This window comes from Mustela nigripes, chromosome 6, assembly GCF_022355385.1.
Source record: "Mustela nigripes isolate SB6536 chromosome 6, MUSNIG.SB6536, whole genome shotgun sequence".
In the NCBI taxonomy this organism is placed as follows: Eukaryota; Metazoa; Chordata; class Mammalia; order Carnivora; family Mustelidae; genus Mustela; species Mustela nigripes.
The window spans coordinates 20,115,235-20,134,464 of record NC_081562.1 but is presented as its reverse complement, the minus strand read 5'-3'; the positions used below and the strand labels follow the sequence as shown (position 1 = coordinate 20,134,464).

The 19,230-nt window shown below is 37.1% G+C and overlaps 1 protein-coding gene across 7 annotated transcripts in view; it reads left to right on the top strand.

Moving 5' to 3' along the window:
• ANO4 (anoctamin 4) overlaps window positions 1-19,230 on the top strand; it is a 457,591-nt gene that overhangs the window by 358,268 nt on the left and 80,093 nt on the right. For all 7 annotated transcript variants that reach the window (XM_059402257.1, XM_059402256.1, XM_059402258.1 and 4 more), the window contains 5 exons: window positions 3,555-3,610; window positions 6,241-6,362; window positions 10,520-10,654; window positions 11,734-11,830; window positions 16,270-16,330. In XM_059402257.1, the coding sequence (XP_059258240.1) occupies window positions 3,555-3,610; window positions 6,241-6,362; window positions 10,520-10,654; window positions 11,734-11,830; window positions 16,270-16,330 (471 nt within the window). The remainder of the gene's footprint in view (window positions 1-3,554; window positions 3,611-6,240; window positions 6,363-10,519; window positions 10,655-11,733; window positions 11,831-16,269; window positions 16,331-19,230) is intronic.

The following is a 19,230-nucleotide window of genomic DNA, read 5'->3' as shown; positions in this document are numbered from 1 at the left end:
AAGTGTGGAGAATATGAGAGCCGTTTTACTCAGGTACCTAAACCAGGGAAAGACTGTACTAGAAAACTGCAAATCAATATACTTCAATGAATATGGAGGCTAACATTGTAAACAAAATTCAGTCAATAAAACACAACAATATGTAAAAAGGATAATCCATCATGATCACGTAGGGCTTATCTAGGTCTGCAAGGTTGGCTTAGTGTTTGAAAATTAATCAACGTAACACAACTTTGGCAAAGTGAAAAAGGAAAATAATATGGTCATCTCCACAGATACAGAAAAAACATTTGGCAAAATTCTGCATTTGTTTGTGATAAAAACTCAGCAGACTATGAAAAGAAAGGAACTTCCTCAACCTTAGTAAAGTACATCTATAAAATACTTAGAGTTAACATTGTACTTGATGGTAAAAACCAAAGCCTCCCCTGAAGATAAGGAACAGAACAAGTATTTCTTCTATTATATTCATCATTTCACTATCCAAAATGCAGTAAGACAGGAAAAATAATAAGCATCCAAACCGAAAAAAGAAGTAAAACTGTATTTAGTCTCAGATGACATGATAATCTGTATAGAAGCTCCAACAGGATATACAAAAACACTAGTAGAACGAGTAAAGCTATGTTGCAAGAAACAAAACAAATAAAAACTCAATTGTAGTTCTATAAACTAGCAACTAACACTAAGGAATTAAAATTTTAAAGACCATACCATTTATAATAATATCCAAAAAATGGAATACTTATCTGTCAAGAGATATGTAAGGGATGTCTGGACAGCACAGTTTGTTGAGCATCTGACCCTTTTTGTTGTTGTTGTTGTTGTTTTAAAGATTTTATTTATTTATTTGACAGACAGAGATCACAAGTAGGCAGGGCAAGGGGGAAGCAGGCTCCCTGCCGAGCAAAGAGCTCCATGCGGGGCTCGATCCCAGGACCCCGAGCATGACCTGAGCTGAAGGCAGAGACTTTAACCCACTGAGCCACCTAGGTGCCTTGAGCATCTGACTCTTGGTTATAGCTTGGGTCAAGGTCCTCAAGGTCCTGAAGCTGAGCCCTACATTTGTGACTGTGTTCACTGTAGTCTGTTTGAGACTCTCTCTCCCTCTCCTTCTGCCTCTCCCCATCTCTTTCTCCCAAAAAAAATCTTTTAAATTTTTTAAAAGATCTTTTAAATCTTTTAAAAAGGTATGTAAGGTGTATACACTGAAAACTGCAGAACATTTGTGAGAGGTATTTAAGATTTTAATAAATATATCTTGATACAATCTGTTCATAGATCAAAAGACTCAATATTGTCAGTTCTACCCAATTTAATCTATAGATTAAATTTGCAATCTCAGACTCCCAAGCTTGTGCATGTGTATGTGTCTATGGTAATTGACAAGCTGATTAAAAAATTTATAACCTAGAATAGCCAAAATAATTCTGAAAAGACAAAAAGCACAAATGGAGGGCTAACATTACTTGATTTCAAGAATTATTATAGATCCAAAGTAATCAAAAGAGTGCAGTGTTGAGGTAAATATAGACAAATAGATCTGTGAAACAGAATAGAGAATCTATAAGTCAATCCTCACACCTGTGGACAATTGATTTTGACAAATGCTTAAAGAGTCAGTAGACAGAGGATCCTCTTTTCAAAAAATGGTGCTGGAACATTTCGTACCCATATGCAAAAAAAAAAAAAAAATGAACCCATATATAAAAGTTGACTTAAATAGATCATAGATCCAAATATAAAACCTAGGGGCCCCTGGTTGGTTCAGTCAGTTAAGCATCTCCCTTTGGCTCAGGTCATAATCCTAGGGTTCTGGGATCGAGCCTCACATTGGGCTCTCTGCATTGGGCTCTCTGCTCAGCAGAGAACCAGCTTCTCCCCTGTCCCTTTCCCCCAATTGTGCTGTCTCTCTCAAATAAATAAATAAATAAATAAATAAATAAATAAATAGTGTCTTTTAAAAATTCAAAAAATAAGTATAAAACCTAAAATTATAAAAACCCCCAAAGAAAATTTTCATGGCCTTAGGTTAGTTTGGAATTTCTTGAAAACAATCCATAAAAGAAAAAATTGGATAAACTGGACTTCATCAAAATTAAAGCTTTTGATTTTTGAAATATATTTTTGAAAGAATGAAGAGAGAGTCCACATACTATGAGAAAAAAAAATTCAAAGCATATGTCTAATGAAAGACATCTAGAATATATAAAAAATAGCCATAACTAAATAAAACAATTAATGGACATAAGATTTTAACAGATATTTCAGAAGAGAATATATACAGACGGCAAGTAATGTTAAATATATACCCACCATATGATCTAGTTATTCCATTTCTCAGTATTTTCCTCAGAGAGCTAAAACCAGATATCTATACAAGGACTTTTACATAAATGCTCACAGTAACATTATTTGTAATGTTTCAGGACTGGAAACAAATATCAAGAGGAATACATAAACAGTTAGAGATCCATATGATGGTATACTCAGCAGTAAAAAAATAAAAAAAGAGTTACTACATGGAGGAATCTCAAAATAATTATCTTAAGTGAACGAATTTGGATAAAAAGGAGTAATGTTGTATAATTCCATTTATATAAAACTCTAGAAAATGCAAACTGATAATGACAGAAAAAAGATCAGTGTTTACCTCAGAGATGGCCTAGGGAGGAGTGCAGTTATGAAGTGGCATGAAAAAACTTTGGGGTATGGATACGCTTACTATCTTGACTATGCTGATGGTTTCAGGTATGCATATATAAGTCAAATCTCAAATTGTGTGTTTTAAATCTGTGCCATTTATGGTATGTCAGTTATGCCTCAATAAAGCTATTTAAAAAAAAAATAATCCACATATCCAGGGCACCTTGGTGGCTCAGTCAGTTAAGTGTCCAACTCTGGATTTCAGCTCAGGTCATGATCTTTTAAAATTTCAAGTCAAGGTCAAGGTCGTGAGGTCGATCCCTGCATCAGGCTCCATGTCCAGCTTGCAGCGTGCATGAGAGTCTCTCTCTCTCTCTGTCTCCCTCTGCCCCTCCCTTCCCTTGTGTGCTTGTGCTCTCTCTCTCTAAAAAAAAAAAAAAAAAGTCATAATCCCAGCACCCCTCCCCCCCTTTTATGCATGAGAAAATTGAGGCCTGAGGACAAGAAGACTTTTTCAAAATCACACCGCTAGTCCACTGCGGAAGGGCTAGATTTATCCACATTAAACTTCTGAATAAAAATATAAAAAGAACTGGTAGAAAACCTTTTTTGGGGGGGTATGATAAATTCATCCACTTTCTCAGTATATTCCCATCTTTGTGCCAGACACTGTACTGAGTATGCTTCACTGTTTTGTTTCTATTTGAAAATCCAGTTTCCCAGCCCTTGATTCCGATTTCCTAGCAGAGAGAAAAACTTTCTAAACTGTTGGAGTCCCCAGCTCGGTTTGAATCACATTTGAAAGCTTAGATTGTTTTCTCCAAAAGTATCACTCTTATATTAGTCATGAATGTTGTGAGAACTCAAACTCAGTATTAATTCAAAGTGAATTTTTTTTGTTGTTCTAGGTCTGAATCGTTTGCTTACCAATGGCTCCTATGAAGCTGCATTTCCTCTGCATGAGGTATTGTCCTGCGTTTCCTCCGTCAATTTCTTGTTATTAAATCAGCTTCTGGGAATAGTCATTAATTGAGTTTGTTGATATGACATTTGTTCAGAATGAATTGAATTTTTTCAATGGGTAATTAGGGAGGGCCTACTTGAATTGTGATATCTCTCCCCCAGCATAAGTTTATTTCAATATATATTTTTTATGTAATTGTAAGAGTACTTGAATCAAGAGTCACTCAGCATAAATTCAGAGGAATCAATGAGGGACTCCAAGTCGTAAAATAAAGAAGCATTGAAAATTTGCATGAGGCACCAGACCTGTGGGGAAAATGTTCCTGAAACATGGTCTCTGTAACAAAGAAGTTTATAGCTATTCCTTAGAGAGTAGGAGGGAGTCATCTTGAAAAGCCTCTGGTAATCAAAGGGTGGTGAATGGAAATGAATAATATTGTATCTATTATTTCTCAGTTAAGACATATAAATTTTGATATTCTCTTTATTTGCTACATGGGTTTTGTCATATATAAGGACTTTAGAAATATAACTCTGGTTATCCGTAACCTTACTTTCCCCCTTTAATCTTGGGTTATTTAGCCCAGAATTCTCTTGTACACATAGGTTTTTAGGGATATAATCCTTGCCATTGGTGAGAGTTTGTTGTCATCTTCATGGTGTTGAACCCCTACTTTGTACCAGTCATTGTGTGACAAAGAGAGCACAGAGATAATTATCCTTGCCCATTCCCTGTAGGGCCTCACAAACTAGTGAGGCTGGACCTCCTAAGAGTTATTTCCAGAAGTCTTCTCCTGGAAGCAATGTTAACAGTTTGCCAGTAAACTTTGCAGAACAGTTCCAACAATTTGGAAATGGCAAGTCTTTCCAAAACATACCTTTTATTTGGCTTACAGTGCTGTTCCTGTTGTTTTAAACACCACAAGGATGCAAAGACAATGGGGAATTTTATAAATCTTGTTCATTAAGAAAACGAAAAGCTTTGGCCTCACAACTTACTCACAGACTTCCATAAAATATTTTTGGAATGACAAAAGCAAATTTTCATTTGCTTTTTTGTCATATGAAATTTGTCATGTGAAAATTTTCATTTTCATGTGACAAAAGCAAATCTTTTCACCCAAAGGTTTTCTAAAGACACACACAGGTGATTCTGAAATTTCAAGACAGATTCTCACCCCCACATACACACACACAAACATCATGTGGCTTCCTGTAGTTATTCATTGGATTGGCAAAAAAAGGTTTCAGTGACAACTGCATCACCCCCCCCACAGCTGGGCCCTTGCCCGTAGTGAGGGCAGGGTCTGAGCAATGGTAGGTGTGCAGAAATATCTGTGCAGGTGAGTAGGTGGCGGGTATGAGGATGTCTGAGAAGATGCAGCTCTGTAACCACATAGAGTAATTCAAGGCCTCTTCTCTTTGGCTTGCACATCTCAGTAAAGCCCTGTATTCTATAAGAAGAGACCTTCCAAATTAGTAATACCAGCAATAGTAACATAATCACTTCTGAATCTTTACTCTCAGTTTAACATAATTGTATTATTTAACATCCTAATGACCTTCAAAAGCAGAAAAGCAAGGAGGGCAGATATTGTTGCCCTTGTTTCATGTTACAAATTTAAATAGAGTTTTAGAGAAAAGTTGCCCCCTCTAGTTATGGTGGGAGTTGTTTGTTGAGCTGAGGCTAGAACCTGAGTTTCTTGTCTCTCAGCCTCATTCACTTTCCACTAAGCAAGACCTTCTCACGTTAGTGTCAATAAGTAGTCCACTTCCAGAAAGTACTTTTTCTGTTTATGAAGCTAACATCACCACTAACTGAACTCAGAAAAACCTGTACCTGTCTGGCCCTTGGTCTTCTCATTTGTCCCATGAGGTGGCTGAATTAGATTTGAATTGTTGTAATTTTAAGGTTACACCCATCTTTTTTTTTTTTTTAAGATTTTATTTATTTATCTGACAGACAGAGATCACAAGTAGGTGAGAGGCAGGCGGCGAGAGAGAGGAGAAAGCAGGCTCTCCGATGAGCAGAGAGCCCGATGCGGGGCTCGATCCCAGGACCCTAGGATCATGACCCGAGCCGAAGGCAGAGGCTTTAACCCACTGAGCCACCCAGGTGCCCCTGGTTACATCCATCTTTTTATATTTTAGGGGTTTTGTATGGATAATGTAGAGATACAGCTGTGACTGTTTACCAACTGCCCTGTCTTGAGACAAATGGAAAAGAGAGCTAAGTTTTGGGCATGGCCTCTAGGCAAGACACTTTATTCACTCAAACCATGAAAGAAACCTAATGAGGCAGAAATGATTAGTTCCATAATGAACTAGAAATCTAAGACTCAGAGAGCTTAAGGTCTCCTACCTAAAAGTAGTGGAACTAAATTTGAACTCAGCTCAAACCTGCCTGATTCCTAGCAAGCATGTACTTTTTACTACATACCACCATCAACAAGATTATGTCCACAATAACTGTTTTCCTTTTAATAGTATGGATCCATTTCTTTCTTATATCACCCCTACCACTACTCCTTCCATAAAAGACTAGTGTTACTATCAGCTTTTCCTTATGGCTTTTTTGGATATTACCTCACGAAAGTGTTTTTTTGTTTTTTTTTTTTTTTTTAATCCCAGGGAAGTTACAGAAGTAAAAACTCCATTAGAACCCATGGAGCGGAAAACCATAGACATCTGCTCTATGAGTGCTGGGCCTCCTGGGGTGTGTGGTATAAATACCAGCCTTTGGATCTTGTAAGGTGAGTTCTTAACCAATTGCAAATGTAAAACTTGCACAGAATGGTTTGGACAGGCTGTCAGCTGGGACAAGGAAAAATTCTGAGTCACAGAGCTTTTATGCAAATCTAGCTTCATCTCAAGAAGGGAACTCATAAGAGGACATTGGTCATTCTTGGTAAATTAGATCTCACTCTGATGAGGATAGTGCTTCTTCCAGAAAGGTCTCAGGAAAGGGCCTGTGAGATCAGTTGGGCCTCCCACAGGATTTTATATGGAGCAGGCCATCCATGTGACTGTTACTGACAAATTATCTATAACAATTGCAGAAATGTTATGTGCTTACATATATTAGTGAAAAATGGACTATTAGTTACTATCTATGTAAGTAGGAAAAATGGAGTTCTATCACTCTAATAAATTTCAGACTTATTATAATTTTCAACTAATAACCTTTAAAGATTATTTTAATTCTGCAAGTCAAATTTGTATATCAGCTTTTAGCTGATGATAATTGTACAGTGGAAATGTATGTTTTTTTAACTATTTATGTCCAAATTTCTGCCATGGCAGCATTATACTCCAACATCTCGTTGCTTATTTAGAGACTGGTTTTTAAGATTGGGTGGCAACAATCCATACTTCATGGATTCCTTATAAAAAAGAAAATCATGTCTCATTTCCTAGACTAGATGGATTCGGCTTACTTTCCCTAGTGCCCCTAAAAAAATGAGCCCAGAGGAAAATGAAATAATACAACAACTCACTTTACATTTTATCTCCCTGGGTAGTCATTCTTCCTGCCAGAGTCCTAGTTACTAAGTATTTATTCCTACTGACCCAGAGCCATTGATGAATTGTGTACTTTCCTTTGTATTAGTAACAAATAATCCAGATAATCTGGGTGAGTGGAAAATATTTCGTGAGATGAGATTTTTTTCTTTTGACCAGTCTCAATGCATGCTAAAACAGTGGAGGAAGAAAAAAATAAATAAAAGTAAGTGCACTTCCCAGCCTCAGTCCCAATATTACAGGATTATACTGATCAAAAATTATAGAAGATTACTGCAGGCAAAATATCCACCCTCCTTGACAGTGTTTTGATTAAGACTTTATGAATATTAATTAATGAGCATTAATTAACTACCCATTGTGTTTTTAGTATGATGCTAAATAATCTTGACAAAGACTAATGGAGCCACATATCTGAGAAACTCAGTTTCCTTCAGTAAAACAGGCTCTGCATACTTGAAACAACTAGAAAGCCATACAAGGCTATGTACAATTAGATAAAATGTGTGATGAAGGTGATTAGTTTTATAAAAATTTGGAAAAATGGAAAGGATAGATATGGGTTGGCACTTCTGTGGAAGGTTCTGTAGAGCTGAGCCTGGAAGAGAGTAAGATTTGTATAGGACAAAGGAAGGAAGATGAAAAACATAAGCAATTTTCCAATAGAACAATGCAGTGGAGTATCTAGGAAATATCAACTCTTAAATAGCTCTCGTCCTATAGATTTTGCTTCCTCCATGTCTTTTAATTCAGGCCACACCCCAGAACCTCCTCAACCATACAGCCTCCTTCACCTAATAACCTGGATGATGGCTGTTGTCCCATAATTGGTCTCCCTTTTTCTACTCTGATCCATTCTCTACCCTCCAAATAGAGTGATCTTTTTAGTATCAGTGAAATTCAAATCAAAACCATATTGAGATATCACCTTACACCAATTAGAATGATGAAATTGACAAGGCAAGAAACATAAATGTTGGAGAGGCTGCAGAGAAAGGAGAATACTCATACACTGTTGGTGGGAGGGCAAGTTGGTACAGCCACTTTGGAAAACAGTGTGGAGGTTCCTCAGAAAATTAAAATTAGAACTACTCTGATCCACCAATTGCGCTACTGGGAATTTACCCCAAAGATACAGATGTAGTGAAAAGAAGGGCCATATGCACCCTAATGTTCATAGCAGCAATGTCCACAATATTCAACCTGTGGAAAGAGCTGAGATGCCTTTCAACAGATGAATGGATAAAGAATATGTGATCCTTATATACAATGAGATATTACACAGTCATCAGAAAGGATGAATACCCAGCTTTTGCAAAAACATGGATGGACTGTAGGAGATTATGCTAAGTGAAGTAAGTCAAGCAGAGAAAGTCAATTATCATATGGTTTCACTTATTTGTGGAACACAAGGAATAGCATGGAAGACATTTGGAGAAGGAAGGGAAAAATGAAGGAGGGGAAATCAGAGGTGGAGACAAACCATGAGAGACTATGGACCCTGAGAAACAAACTGCATTTTAGAGGGGAGGAAGTGGGTGGATGGGTTAGCCCAGTGACGGGTGTTAAGGAGGGTGTGTATTGCATGGAGCACTGAGTGTTATATGCAAACCATGAATTAGGATCACTACATCAAAAACTAATTATCTCAACAGAACAGGAGCTAGATGCTGGTTTAGATTTTTGATGTGCAAGGTTAAAATATAAACTTCATTTTCTGTTGTCACACACACAAAAAAAACTAATGATGTACTGTATGGTGACTAACAGAATATAATTAAAAAAATAGAATAATTTTTTTGAATTAAATCTGATTATGTCCTTTGAATGTTAAAACTCTCTTGTGATTCTTCCATTCTCTCAAGACAAGGATCAATGCATTTAGCGTGGTTTATAAGATTCACCAAGGCCCAGCCTCCGCCTGCCTCATCAGCCCATCTCTTGTTATCGGTGCACTGGGCACCTGGTCCCTTCTGCCCTTCTGCCACAGAGTCTTTTATACTTACGGTTCCTCTGCTGGAAACACTTGATCCTGTCCCCGTCTACCTAGTTAATAGTCACCTCCTCATCGAAGTCTTCCCCATGTAGGGTGGTCCCATGGTCTTGGTTGATACACTTGGGGAATTGTGTTCCTCTCCTTTTGTAGCCCTTTTCCCAGTGTTCTAATTATAAACTTATTTCTTTAATTGATTGATGTCTGTCTACTCTGTCAGCCTGTGAGCTGCACAAGAGCAGAGACCAAGCTGATTTTGTATCCTCAGTTCCTAGCACAATATTTGTCACATGAAACTTATATTTTTATTTGTTGGATGAATAAAAGAATATATCTGTTTATTTGAATGTACGTTGGAAAAGTCTTCGGAGAGTGGCAAGTTTCTGTTGGGTCACAGTGGAAGATAGGATAAATAATCTTTAGTCCACCTTTCAGAGCTTTTGGGAATTATTGAACATTCTAAGAGGAAAGCAGAAGCCAGGGTTTGGAAATAGGTGGTCAGCAACATTTATTTAGAATGAGAATGAAAAAATATTAGAATATTCTTACATTAGACTAAAAAGTAATTCACTTCTAACTAATGAAATCTAGCACTTGAGAGGCACAGAAAGCACAGCTCAGGTTGTATTCTAACATAAGTCAATTATATTATTAATGTGTTTGAGAAAGAAAAAGCAAAGAATTCCCTGACTTTGTACACTTATTATCAATTATATTATTAATGTGGTTGAGAAAGAAAAAGCAAAGAATTCCTTAACTTTGTACACTTCAAGGCACTAGGCAGACCGGTTAGTCTCAGAAAAATATTTACTGAGGTAGATGTTGAAACTTGTGAAAAATCATCACTTAGAAAAGTTGTTCTCAGTATCAATCATTTTGAATCTCTGTAGAGTTCTTTTCTTTCTAATAGCTTGTGATTCAAGCATTGTAAACATCTTAAAAAGCTACAAAATATTGGAAGAGGTGTTTACAATTTTTTGTAATAACTGTTTCCTATTTTTAAAGATATATGTAATGATAGTACATGTGTTACAAACAAGCACACACTCAGAAACAGCAAAGATGAGATGATGTGTTGTCACCACCACTTCAGATTCTCCTGGTTCTGTCGTCATAAGTGTTGTATCTTCCCGAATGGGCACTGGTTTATTCTGTGTTCTCAGAACAAGCTTGTATAGAATCATGTTCTTTTATGGAAGGGTTCATTCTATTTCTGATATATAATGATAGGAGAAGAAATTAAAGCCCGAGCCTTAGTTTGGTCAAGTGCTCTATTCTCTTGGATGCCTGTGTTATCAGCAAGGCCACTACAAAGTAACGTGACTGAGCAAAGTATTATAATGCCTAACTCTACACACTTCACTTTGATTTGTGAGGCTCCTGTGTCTTAAACAGGCGGTACTTTGGAGAGAAGATTGGGTTGTATTTTGCCTGGTTGGGCTGGTACACTGGCATGCTCTTCCCAGCGGCCTTCATTGGATTGTTTGTCTTCTTGTATGGAGTCATTACTCTGGATCACTGCCAAGTCAGGTACGGGGAGCTCTGGGTAAGCCTGCCTTTGCTTCTACGTAGAGGTGGGTGGTGGTGCTTTCGGGATGTTCCCAGATTGTAGGACTTCTCTTCCATCTAACTTCATTCTCAGTCACTCCTGGGAAAAATTCAGAAGGCTCAATTTACTAGCTCTTCCATTTATTGCCCATGCTGCTGTAATCTTACCAGGGAAGCAAAATTTACATTTATGGACATATAAGCCACTCTGTGTCCACAAAAAAAAAAAAAAAAAAAAAAAAAAATTGCTTTCATTCACTGGCTAAAAGTTGCTCTCTTTATGACCTTTTACCTTTTTTTCTTTTTGCTAATCCTGCAAAATAGTGGGCTGATAATCCTTTTTATGAATTCTATGTTTTTACAAGGACCCTTTAAACCTGAGCCAGAAAAACATCTTACCAACTTGTTGAGGTCTTGAGAATGATTCAGTGTTGAGGATTATTTCAGCTCTCTCACCAGAATATAGTTTAAGGTATTCATAGAGATTTTATTGCCAGGCTGGACAATGATCTTAAATAATAAAAGTAGCTTTTAAAAGTGATTGCAAAAGTAAAAGTGATTGATTGATTTTCCCACTTGTAAAAATATTTTACTCTGTGGTGGAGTTGTTAATAGGATGTAGTTTTCCCATAGAACTAATACATCACATTTTTATTTATCCCTCCATTATTAGTTTTCACTTATCATGCACATGGAGATTGAGGCAGGCACTTTTAGGTACCTGGTTGTTCCTATAATTCAGAATGAAATTGCTTCAAATTTCTACAGTGTTGTGAATGACTTTTGTTTCATTTAGGGTATAACATCCAGTGTTATGCTTCATGTATTTTTCAGAGTGTAACTTTTTAAAATGTAAAACCAAGAAACAACCTCATAAATAAGTAGGCTTATCAAATTATTAAAATGTGCAAGCACTTGTTTAATAAGAGATAAGGCTAGGAAGATTGTGAGGACAATAATCTACTGGGTCTTATTTAGTGGTTAAGGACTCTGGTGAAATTGGAGGGGAAAACACGCTCTCATGTCATTAAAAAGCAGTCCTTTTCTGTTCTCTTTTCCAGTAAAGAAGTCTGCCAAGCTACAGATATCATCATGTGTCCTGTGTGCGATAAATACTGTCCATTCATGAGGCTTTCAGACAGCTGTGTTTATGCCAAGGTAATTTCAAATCTGTAGCACTTTAGGTACATTGAATTTTCTATACATTTTCCAAGGAACAGGGGGTAACTATATTCTCTTTGTCATTTCTAGTCTTTGAGTCTCGAGTTTATGTTGTAGGAGAGAGTTAACGTTACCTCTGTCACTTGACATTCTAATTCAAATATGTTTTTTACTGTATATGTATTTTAAATGTATTAGCTCTGATCTTCATCAGAGGAGGCTGCAGTGTGCATACTGAAAAAATACAGTTGTTGGAGTTAGAGAAAGACTCAGATCTTGACGTTGCTCTTTACCATTTGTCAGTCCCAGAATAAGTTATTGACCTCTCTGAGCCATTGTTTTCCTATCTGCAAAGTGGAGAACATGATGCTTATTTCACTTGATTATTATAAAGTGTATACTGAGCAAAGTACTCAGCAGATGGTAAGATCTTAGCGAATGAGAGCCACCATCATCTTTCTCTTTCATTATTGTTATTGTCCAAAAAAATTTAGATTCAGGACTAGTTCAACTACATGCCTCCCTGACCGTGCACATGGACAGTTTCTTTGAGACTGAGCTTTCTCATCTCTAAAATGCGTGCAGTGACACCTGCCTTCTCTGTCCCATGGCTTGTCATGAAGACCAAAAAAGATACTAATATAATACATATGTGGAAAAAATAATTAAAAAAAAAATACATAGCATCATTATGTCTATTATATGTTACTTCATGTTATGCCTTACTTTATTACAATTTTAGACACATGCATAGAATTCCTTATTTTTTACTTATGGGCCAGGTCACTAATACAAAGCAATAGCTGGAGTACAGGCTGTTGAGGACTTTTCCAAGACCACGACCTGTTAACTTGCCCTGATTTCAGATACAAGAAGGGTTGGCAGACTTTACTGAATGTTTGCAATCCCTGCAGCTTGGATCTATTTAATTATACTGTTGGTATGGCAGAGTTTTGCTCGTTTTAAATGAGAGAACATTTGAGAACAGCCCAGGAGCCCACCCATCCATGATATCTATAGCATTGCAGGTGGCCGGTCTACGTGTGTAGAGCCCAAACCACAGCAGGCAGCTGTGATCTTAGAAAGATGTGCATACTTGCTGCAGGAGACCAAAAACGCACAAAATACTCTCCCCACCTTTGGAGAACGTACAGATAGACCCGAGTGAGTGAGGAAAATTTAACAGAACGAGCTTGGGAAATACAGATTTGGTGAGAATCAAAAGTATTTTCTCAGTAATATAATCTTGTTTAAAGATCATGAGATCATCATTGAGCTCGAATGACTCAGGTGCAAGAATTCTGCTTTCTGGGATCTCAGAAACCGAGTCTTTTGTTGTTACTGTTGTCTGGAGCTATTTGTTTTTTATGTGGAAAGATATGCCTTGAATGAAGTTCTCTCTTAAGAGATCCACAATAATTCCCTAAAAGGATCATCATGGATAGTTCAGAGTGCTCAATTTTATAGGAGGTAGTTAAGCAGTTATCCTACCGAAAGTAAGATCTAGAATAATCATGATTATAATAATAGCTAGGCTATAGATATAAAAGTAGCTAGGCAACTTACATTTTATTTTTAATCCTTACAGCAAGGTAGACGTTATTACTCTCATTTCAAGATAGATATTATTACTTCAAGATAGATGTTATTACTCTCATTTTACTCAGAGGTAAAATTACTCATCCATGGTCACACAGAAATAATTGGCTAGGCCTTGGCTTATCAGACTACAAAACATAATCATTGTGCCATACTGAGGCTACAAGATGTTTATATTCTGGATTTTAGAGTTGGTAGTGCCTTAAAAAACTTACTAAAATAAAAGCTAAAAAAAATGTCTCAGATGGAAGAATTGAAGTTCTATAGAGTTTCCTTTAGAAACTCTTATTAGAAATGCTAAACAAATTTCATGGGGTTGAGGATACATAGGGATATTAGATCCAGTCAGAGCCCAGGTCCAATCTAACCAAGGGCTGTTCTGCTGGTCAGGAATGCTTTATCACCACCTTTTACATTTGCTAGGTCAGAAACCCACCTCAAATTGGCATAAGTGGAAAGGGACTTATGGGCTCATTTAACTGGAAAATACACTGGAATAGCTCACGCTCTCTGAGAACAAGGGCCTCCAGGCCTCAGATGTCCCTTTTTGGCTCCCTGTCCACATGATCCTTCTGCAGAGAAGTTCTCCTCACATGATCGGGAAGCTGGCTGCTGACTGCCGCAATATGAGTCTTCTATCTTCTTCCTCTCTTTAAGCATGTTTTTATGCTTTTTAAAAATGCTTGGTCTGCTGGTTACATTGCTGTAACACTGGTTACAGAATGTCTGTTTCAAAACATGTGCATTACCTAGTTTGGAATTCTTTGGAGTCAGCTGTCTTCCCCCAATACTTCATTATTTTGACCTGTGCGTGTTTGTCCCCTGGAGGTGTCAACCACTTTGGGTAACGGTCAGAGGCCAGGCATTCAGCTCTCAGACCTGGAGAGCTTTAAAAAAGGAGAAGACAGTGTTCCCAGGCACCACTGTGTGCTGCACTTTTCCAGAGGACTTGTTTGGTCAGTGTTTCATTTTTAACTCAGCCAGGAATAAAACAGAATTAGGTGAAGCCACTCTCCCTTGACTGTAATCTATCAGCCCTGGAGTTTCAGAGGACCTGGACTGAGGAGAGAATACCTGAGGACAGCTTATGGCCAGGCTGCACCTTCTCATCTCCTCAATAAGGCAGAAGTCTGAACATCCATGATATTACCCCAACAACCAGCTCCTGTGGTTTGGCCTGTTGTAGCTGATTTGGTGGGAGACACTAATTTTCCAATGACCATTGAGGGAGAGGCTGGAGTAGGACTTGTGTATTGCTCCAAGCTAAGCTCCCAGTCTGCTTGGAAACTGCCACTAACTCTCCCTGTATATCACCACCACCTCCATCACACACACACACACACACACACACACACACACACACACACATCCAAGGCAACTTTCCATCTCCCCTGGGGTTTCTCACAGTCTTGTTTTTGTGTTTTGCTAGTTCCCAGAATCTACTATATTGCTTCTCTAGGGTTTATTTTGGCAAAGGGAGCCCTCAATCTATTTTAACTTACCATTTTATAGGAACCAGAAGTCCTTACTAACTCACCCCTCCTGATTCACATATTCCCAAGTAACTGCAGCAGAAAAAATGTCTCTCTCCAAATGTTTGTCTGTCAGTCCCAGGAAGGACTCTAATTGATTCTGTTTGAGCCACTTGCCCCCCAGTGACCTACATGAGAGACATCTATTACCAAGATAAGGAAGAAAGGTAAGGTGAACAGCCAAAAACAATGACCACCACAACTCATTCCATCATCTCCACCGATGATACTGGCCACAACTTCCACCAGCTCCCTGCAAATACCCTGATAGAGAGCACAGACCAGCCACATACCCTCGAACTCTCAGGCTTGATTTAATGCTCGGTGCATTAATACAATATATAATACAATTTAACACTCCCTCTGGCATATGAAATAAATTAGGTTTTGCCTTTTATCTACATTTGGTATTTGAATGCTGCTCATCTCTCCTATGTTCAAATAAAAAGAAGGCATACACTTTTGGAAAATTTTGAAATACTTCACACTCTGATATAACAGGAAAAGACCTGTTTATAGTTGGCACATTCTCGAAGGGATGGTAAAGTATGTTTTATAGAGAGCTATAGAACATCCAAAAAAGGTTATGCTTTATGAATGTATCAGTCATCATTTCAATTTAGTATGGCATTGGTATGATTTATCCTGAAGGCGGAAATGAGCATAGCAGTTTTGCAGGATGAATATCTTTGCTTTCTGCTGTGGTGTTTATGTTAGAATGTATTATCTAGCAATAAAGTTTTTGATAGCTGTCTTTGTGTAATGTGTAATAGGTAAATACAGTGATTATCTGAACCTTTAATAAAGGTAGAAGTGGATTTTGTTAATGGTCCACTCTCTTTTCTTTGTAATATTAAAATTCAGAGGGCATCCCAGAAAATGTTTGCCCAAAAATACACAAACAAAATAGGCATGTTTTCAAAGTGAATAAATGAGCCATTAAAAATAGGAATCAGAAGTCTTTAAAGCAGCAACAATAATACCTCCCTAGTCTTAAATATAGTAAGTATAACCATATGTCCACTTATAACAGTATTTATGGTGCATAAAAGAAAATTCTTAGCACCATTGGGGCTGCTGATAAATGTTCAGCTGCGTGATGCCCACATAAAGGGAACAAATTCTCTTTTGCATATCCAAACTACTTCATAGTTGGATGAACCCCCTTCTTGATTATGATCCAAAAGGAATAGCTCCCAAAGAAACCCTGCAAAATTCATTTATTTTTACAAAATCTGAAAAAAAATGTGAATTAAAATATAGTATATGAGAAACTAGTTTAACTGTAATTCATAATGTTCCTAGGTAACCCACCTCTTTGACAATGGAGCCACTGTCTTCTTTGCTGTTTTCATGGCAGTCTGGGGTAAGTGTTCTGTATCCATGTCATTTGAGTTCCCTTTATTTGCTCTATAATAAGTTCCTTCAGAAATCTGACTTTGTCATGTGGCTATGAAAGGAACAGTCTCAAGTAATTTCATCTGGCCATTCTATTAGATATGAGCTGATAAAAAATATACTTAGTTTATTTAAAAAGTAATGTCATAGAGGAGAAATACATCTGATTTCTCTTAAACCTTCAACAATTTCATCAACATCCCATTATTAAAGTAAAATTCACCTCCTGTTGGAGATAAAAATAAACCTTATAGTATGTCAAAAAGTGTGGTAAAGATCTAAGTACTCATAGAAGTATACAGGACTTTCTGTTGTAAGTGGAATCTTTTCATCCAGCGAATGTATGAGTGCTCACCACTGGCTTCCTTCCAGTTTTGGTTAAAATGACCCCCCAAAAAACAAGAGCTACTTAAAAAACAGAATTGAGTTCTTCTAGATCAGCTAAGGTCCAGAGCTCTCATAATAACAAGGTATGATGGAACATTCATTTAAAGAATTTCTTAACCCAAAGAAAGTACTTACCCTACTTCATTGTAAAATGGGTTTCTTAGTCTCTTTCTCATCAAATCATTATAATGTTTAGATTTAGTAGTACAAAAAAGAGTCTGGACAAAGTTAGAGTAAACAGTTAATGGTGGTTACTTTTGAAGAGAAGTTCCCCTACCAGTTTGGAAATGGTAAGTGAGCAGGGATGAAAGACAGATTTTTACACTATATATTTTTACTTTGGTTTGAATTTTTCACAATTATTATGTACTTCTTCTAGAACTTAAAATGTCAGAACCCGTTTTGATGTTGCAAAACTCTGCTAACTCAAGGGTTAGGCTCATGTTGCTTTTCAAGTCTGTTCTTTATGTTTGAATATCTGATCTTCTCTATCTTTCAAATACCAGCTGAATTGTGATCTTCATTCTTCAAACTTTGTAATATTTTATTTCTGGCATTCTTTGGACACTTAAAATGATATGCATACGCAATTTATCTTCCCTAGTAGGTTCATGTTCCTCAAGGATCATTACGGTTATTGGCAATTTCATACACTTGTTTTGAAAACAGATTCATATTTGTTGGATGGATGGATACATGGATGTATGGATGGGAACAAGAAAAGAGAAAAGGGGTAGAGAAGCAAATTATCAAAAGGGTTTCTTTCTAAGACAGGATTTATAAGTGGTCTCTTTGACAACTGAAAATATAAAAACCTTGTTCCCTCCTGAGGTGACTTGTTCTAGGTATATTCTGTCTTCCCTGCCTAGAGATCTTCAAAGGCAAATTGCCTCTCCCACTACAGCTCTGTTGAAGGAACATGTCTTGAAACCCATGACTCCAGCCCCTCTCAGTCAGTGGGCATTGAACCCAAGACCTTAGTCAAACCATAACATAGTAAGTAGCTTAGAAAAAGACCTGAGATTCTATATGAAAAGACACTGGAAAGATCACCCACAGCCTTATTCTCAAACATGTGGATGGAAAAGTGTGAAGAGAGACAGGGAGTTAACAGTAGGAGTTGAGACAAACCATAAGTGACTCCTAATCTCACAAAACAAACTGAGGGTTGCTGGGGGGAGGGGGGTTGGGAGAAGAGGGTGAGATTATGCACATTGGGGAGGGTATGTGCTTTGGTGAGTGCTGTGAAGTGTGTAAACCTGGTGATTCACAGACCTGTACCCCTGGGGATAAAAATATATGTTTAAGAAAAAATAAAAAATAAATAAAAATATAAATAAATAAATAAATAAATAAATATAAAATAAAAATTAAAAAATAAAATAAAATAAAAAATAAATAAAATTTAAAAAGAATAAAATAAAAAAATAATTTATTAAAAAAAAAAGAAAGAAAGAAAAAAAAAGAAAACAGTAGGCGTTGACACTGAAAAAATCCAGACAGAAGAGGAAGGGGGCAGAAAGAAGGAAATTGAGATTGACTGTGAGGTAGAAGCAGGGATCAGGAGAAATTAAGAACAAGTTGAAGTTATGAGAAACCAGAACCTAGAAATAAGCAAAAGCAAACTATAAAGGGTCCAGAACTCACTGGTAGCCAACCAGAAGAAAAATGCAGGACAGTCCCTCAAAGAGAAAGAAAGAACATAGCCAAGTCATGTTGTTAGTATAATATCGGGGTAAAGATTTAGAATCTCTTATGGCTGGAGTCTCTCAAACTGCTAGCTTCTGCCTCCTTTTCTAAATAGGCTCAGTCTTTTAATTCCCTTGGGATTCTTGCCTCCCTTGACAGTACTTGTGAAAAGCCTTCATTATCTGTGCTATACCTTAGCACATGTACATTTCCTCCCTTGCAAACAAAGGAAGCTAATCATAACAGAATTTTGGGTATGGGACTGAGCTCTCAGATTAAGAACGTATGTAGGATTTTTCTAAAACATCTTTGTATTTGCAACCGTGATAGAAGTATAATAAGCCACCCAGTGCTGAAGTTTTGCCATAGTTACAATTGAGGATACTTTATAAAATGTATTCATTTACTAAACCAGTGATTCTCAAACTTTTCCCAGTCATGACACACATATGAAATACTATTTGCACAGCATACTGATATACATTATGTGCATGATACTGTCCTGAGTACCTCTACCTTACCTGTCCCAAGAGATGAAGGTTTTATTACTTCTTACATATCTATAATCATCCCTCACATACCCACTGGGCAGATCTGCTTTAGGCTATGGGTCTACTATGTAATGAGTTTATTCTTATGTATAGAGAGTAATTTATTGGAAGAATTAATACACTAAGCTCCTTTCCCCACTTTAGTATTTAACCAGTTTTGACTGAAATAATGTTTTCTTCTCCTGGTTTATCTTCTGAGACTGTAGAGAAATGAAATTCTGGTATAATGACATTTGTCTAA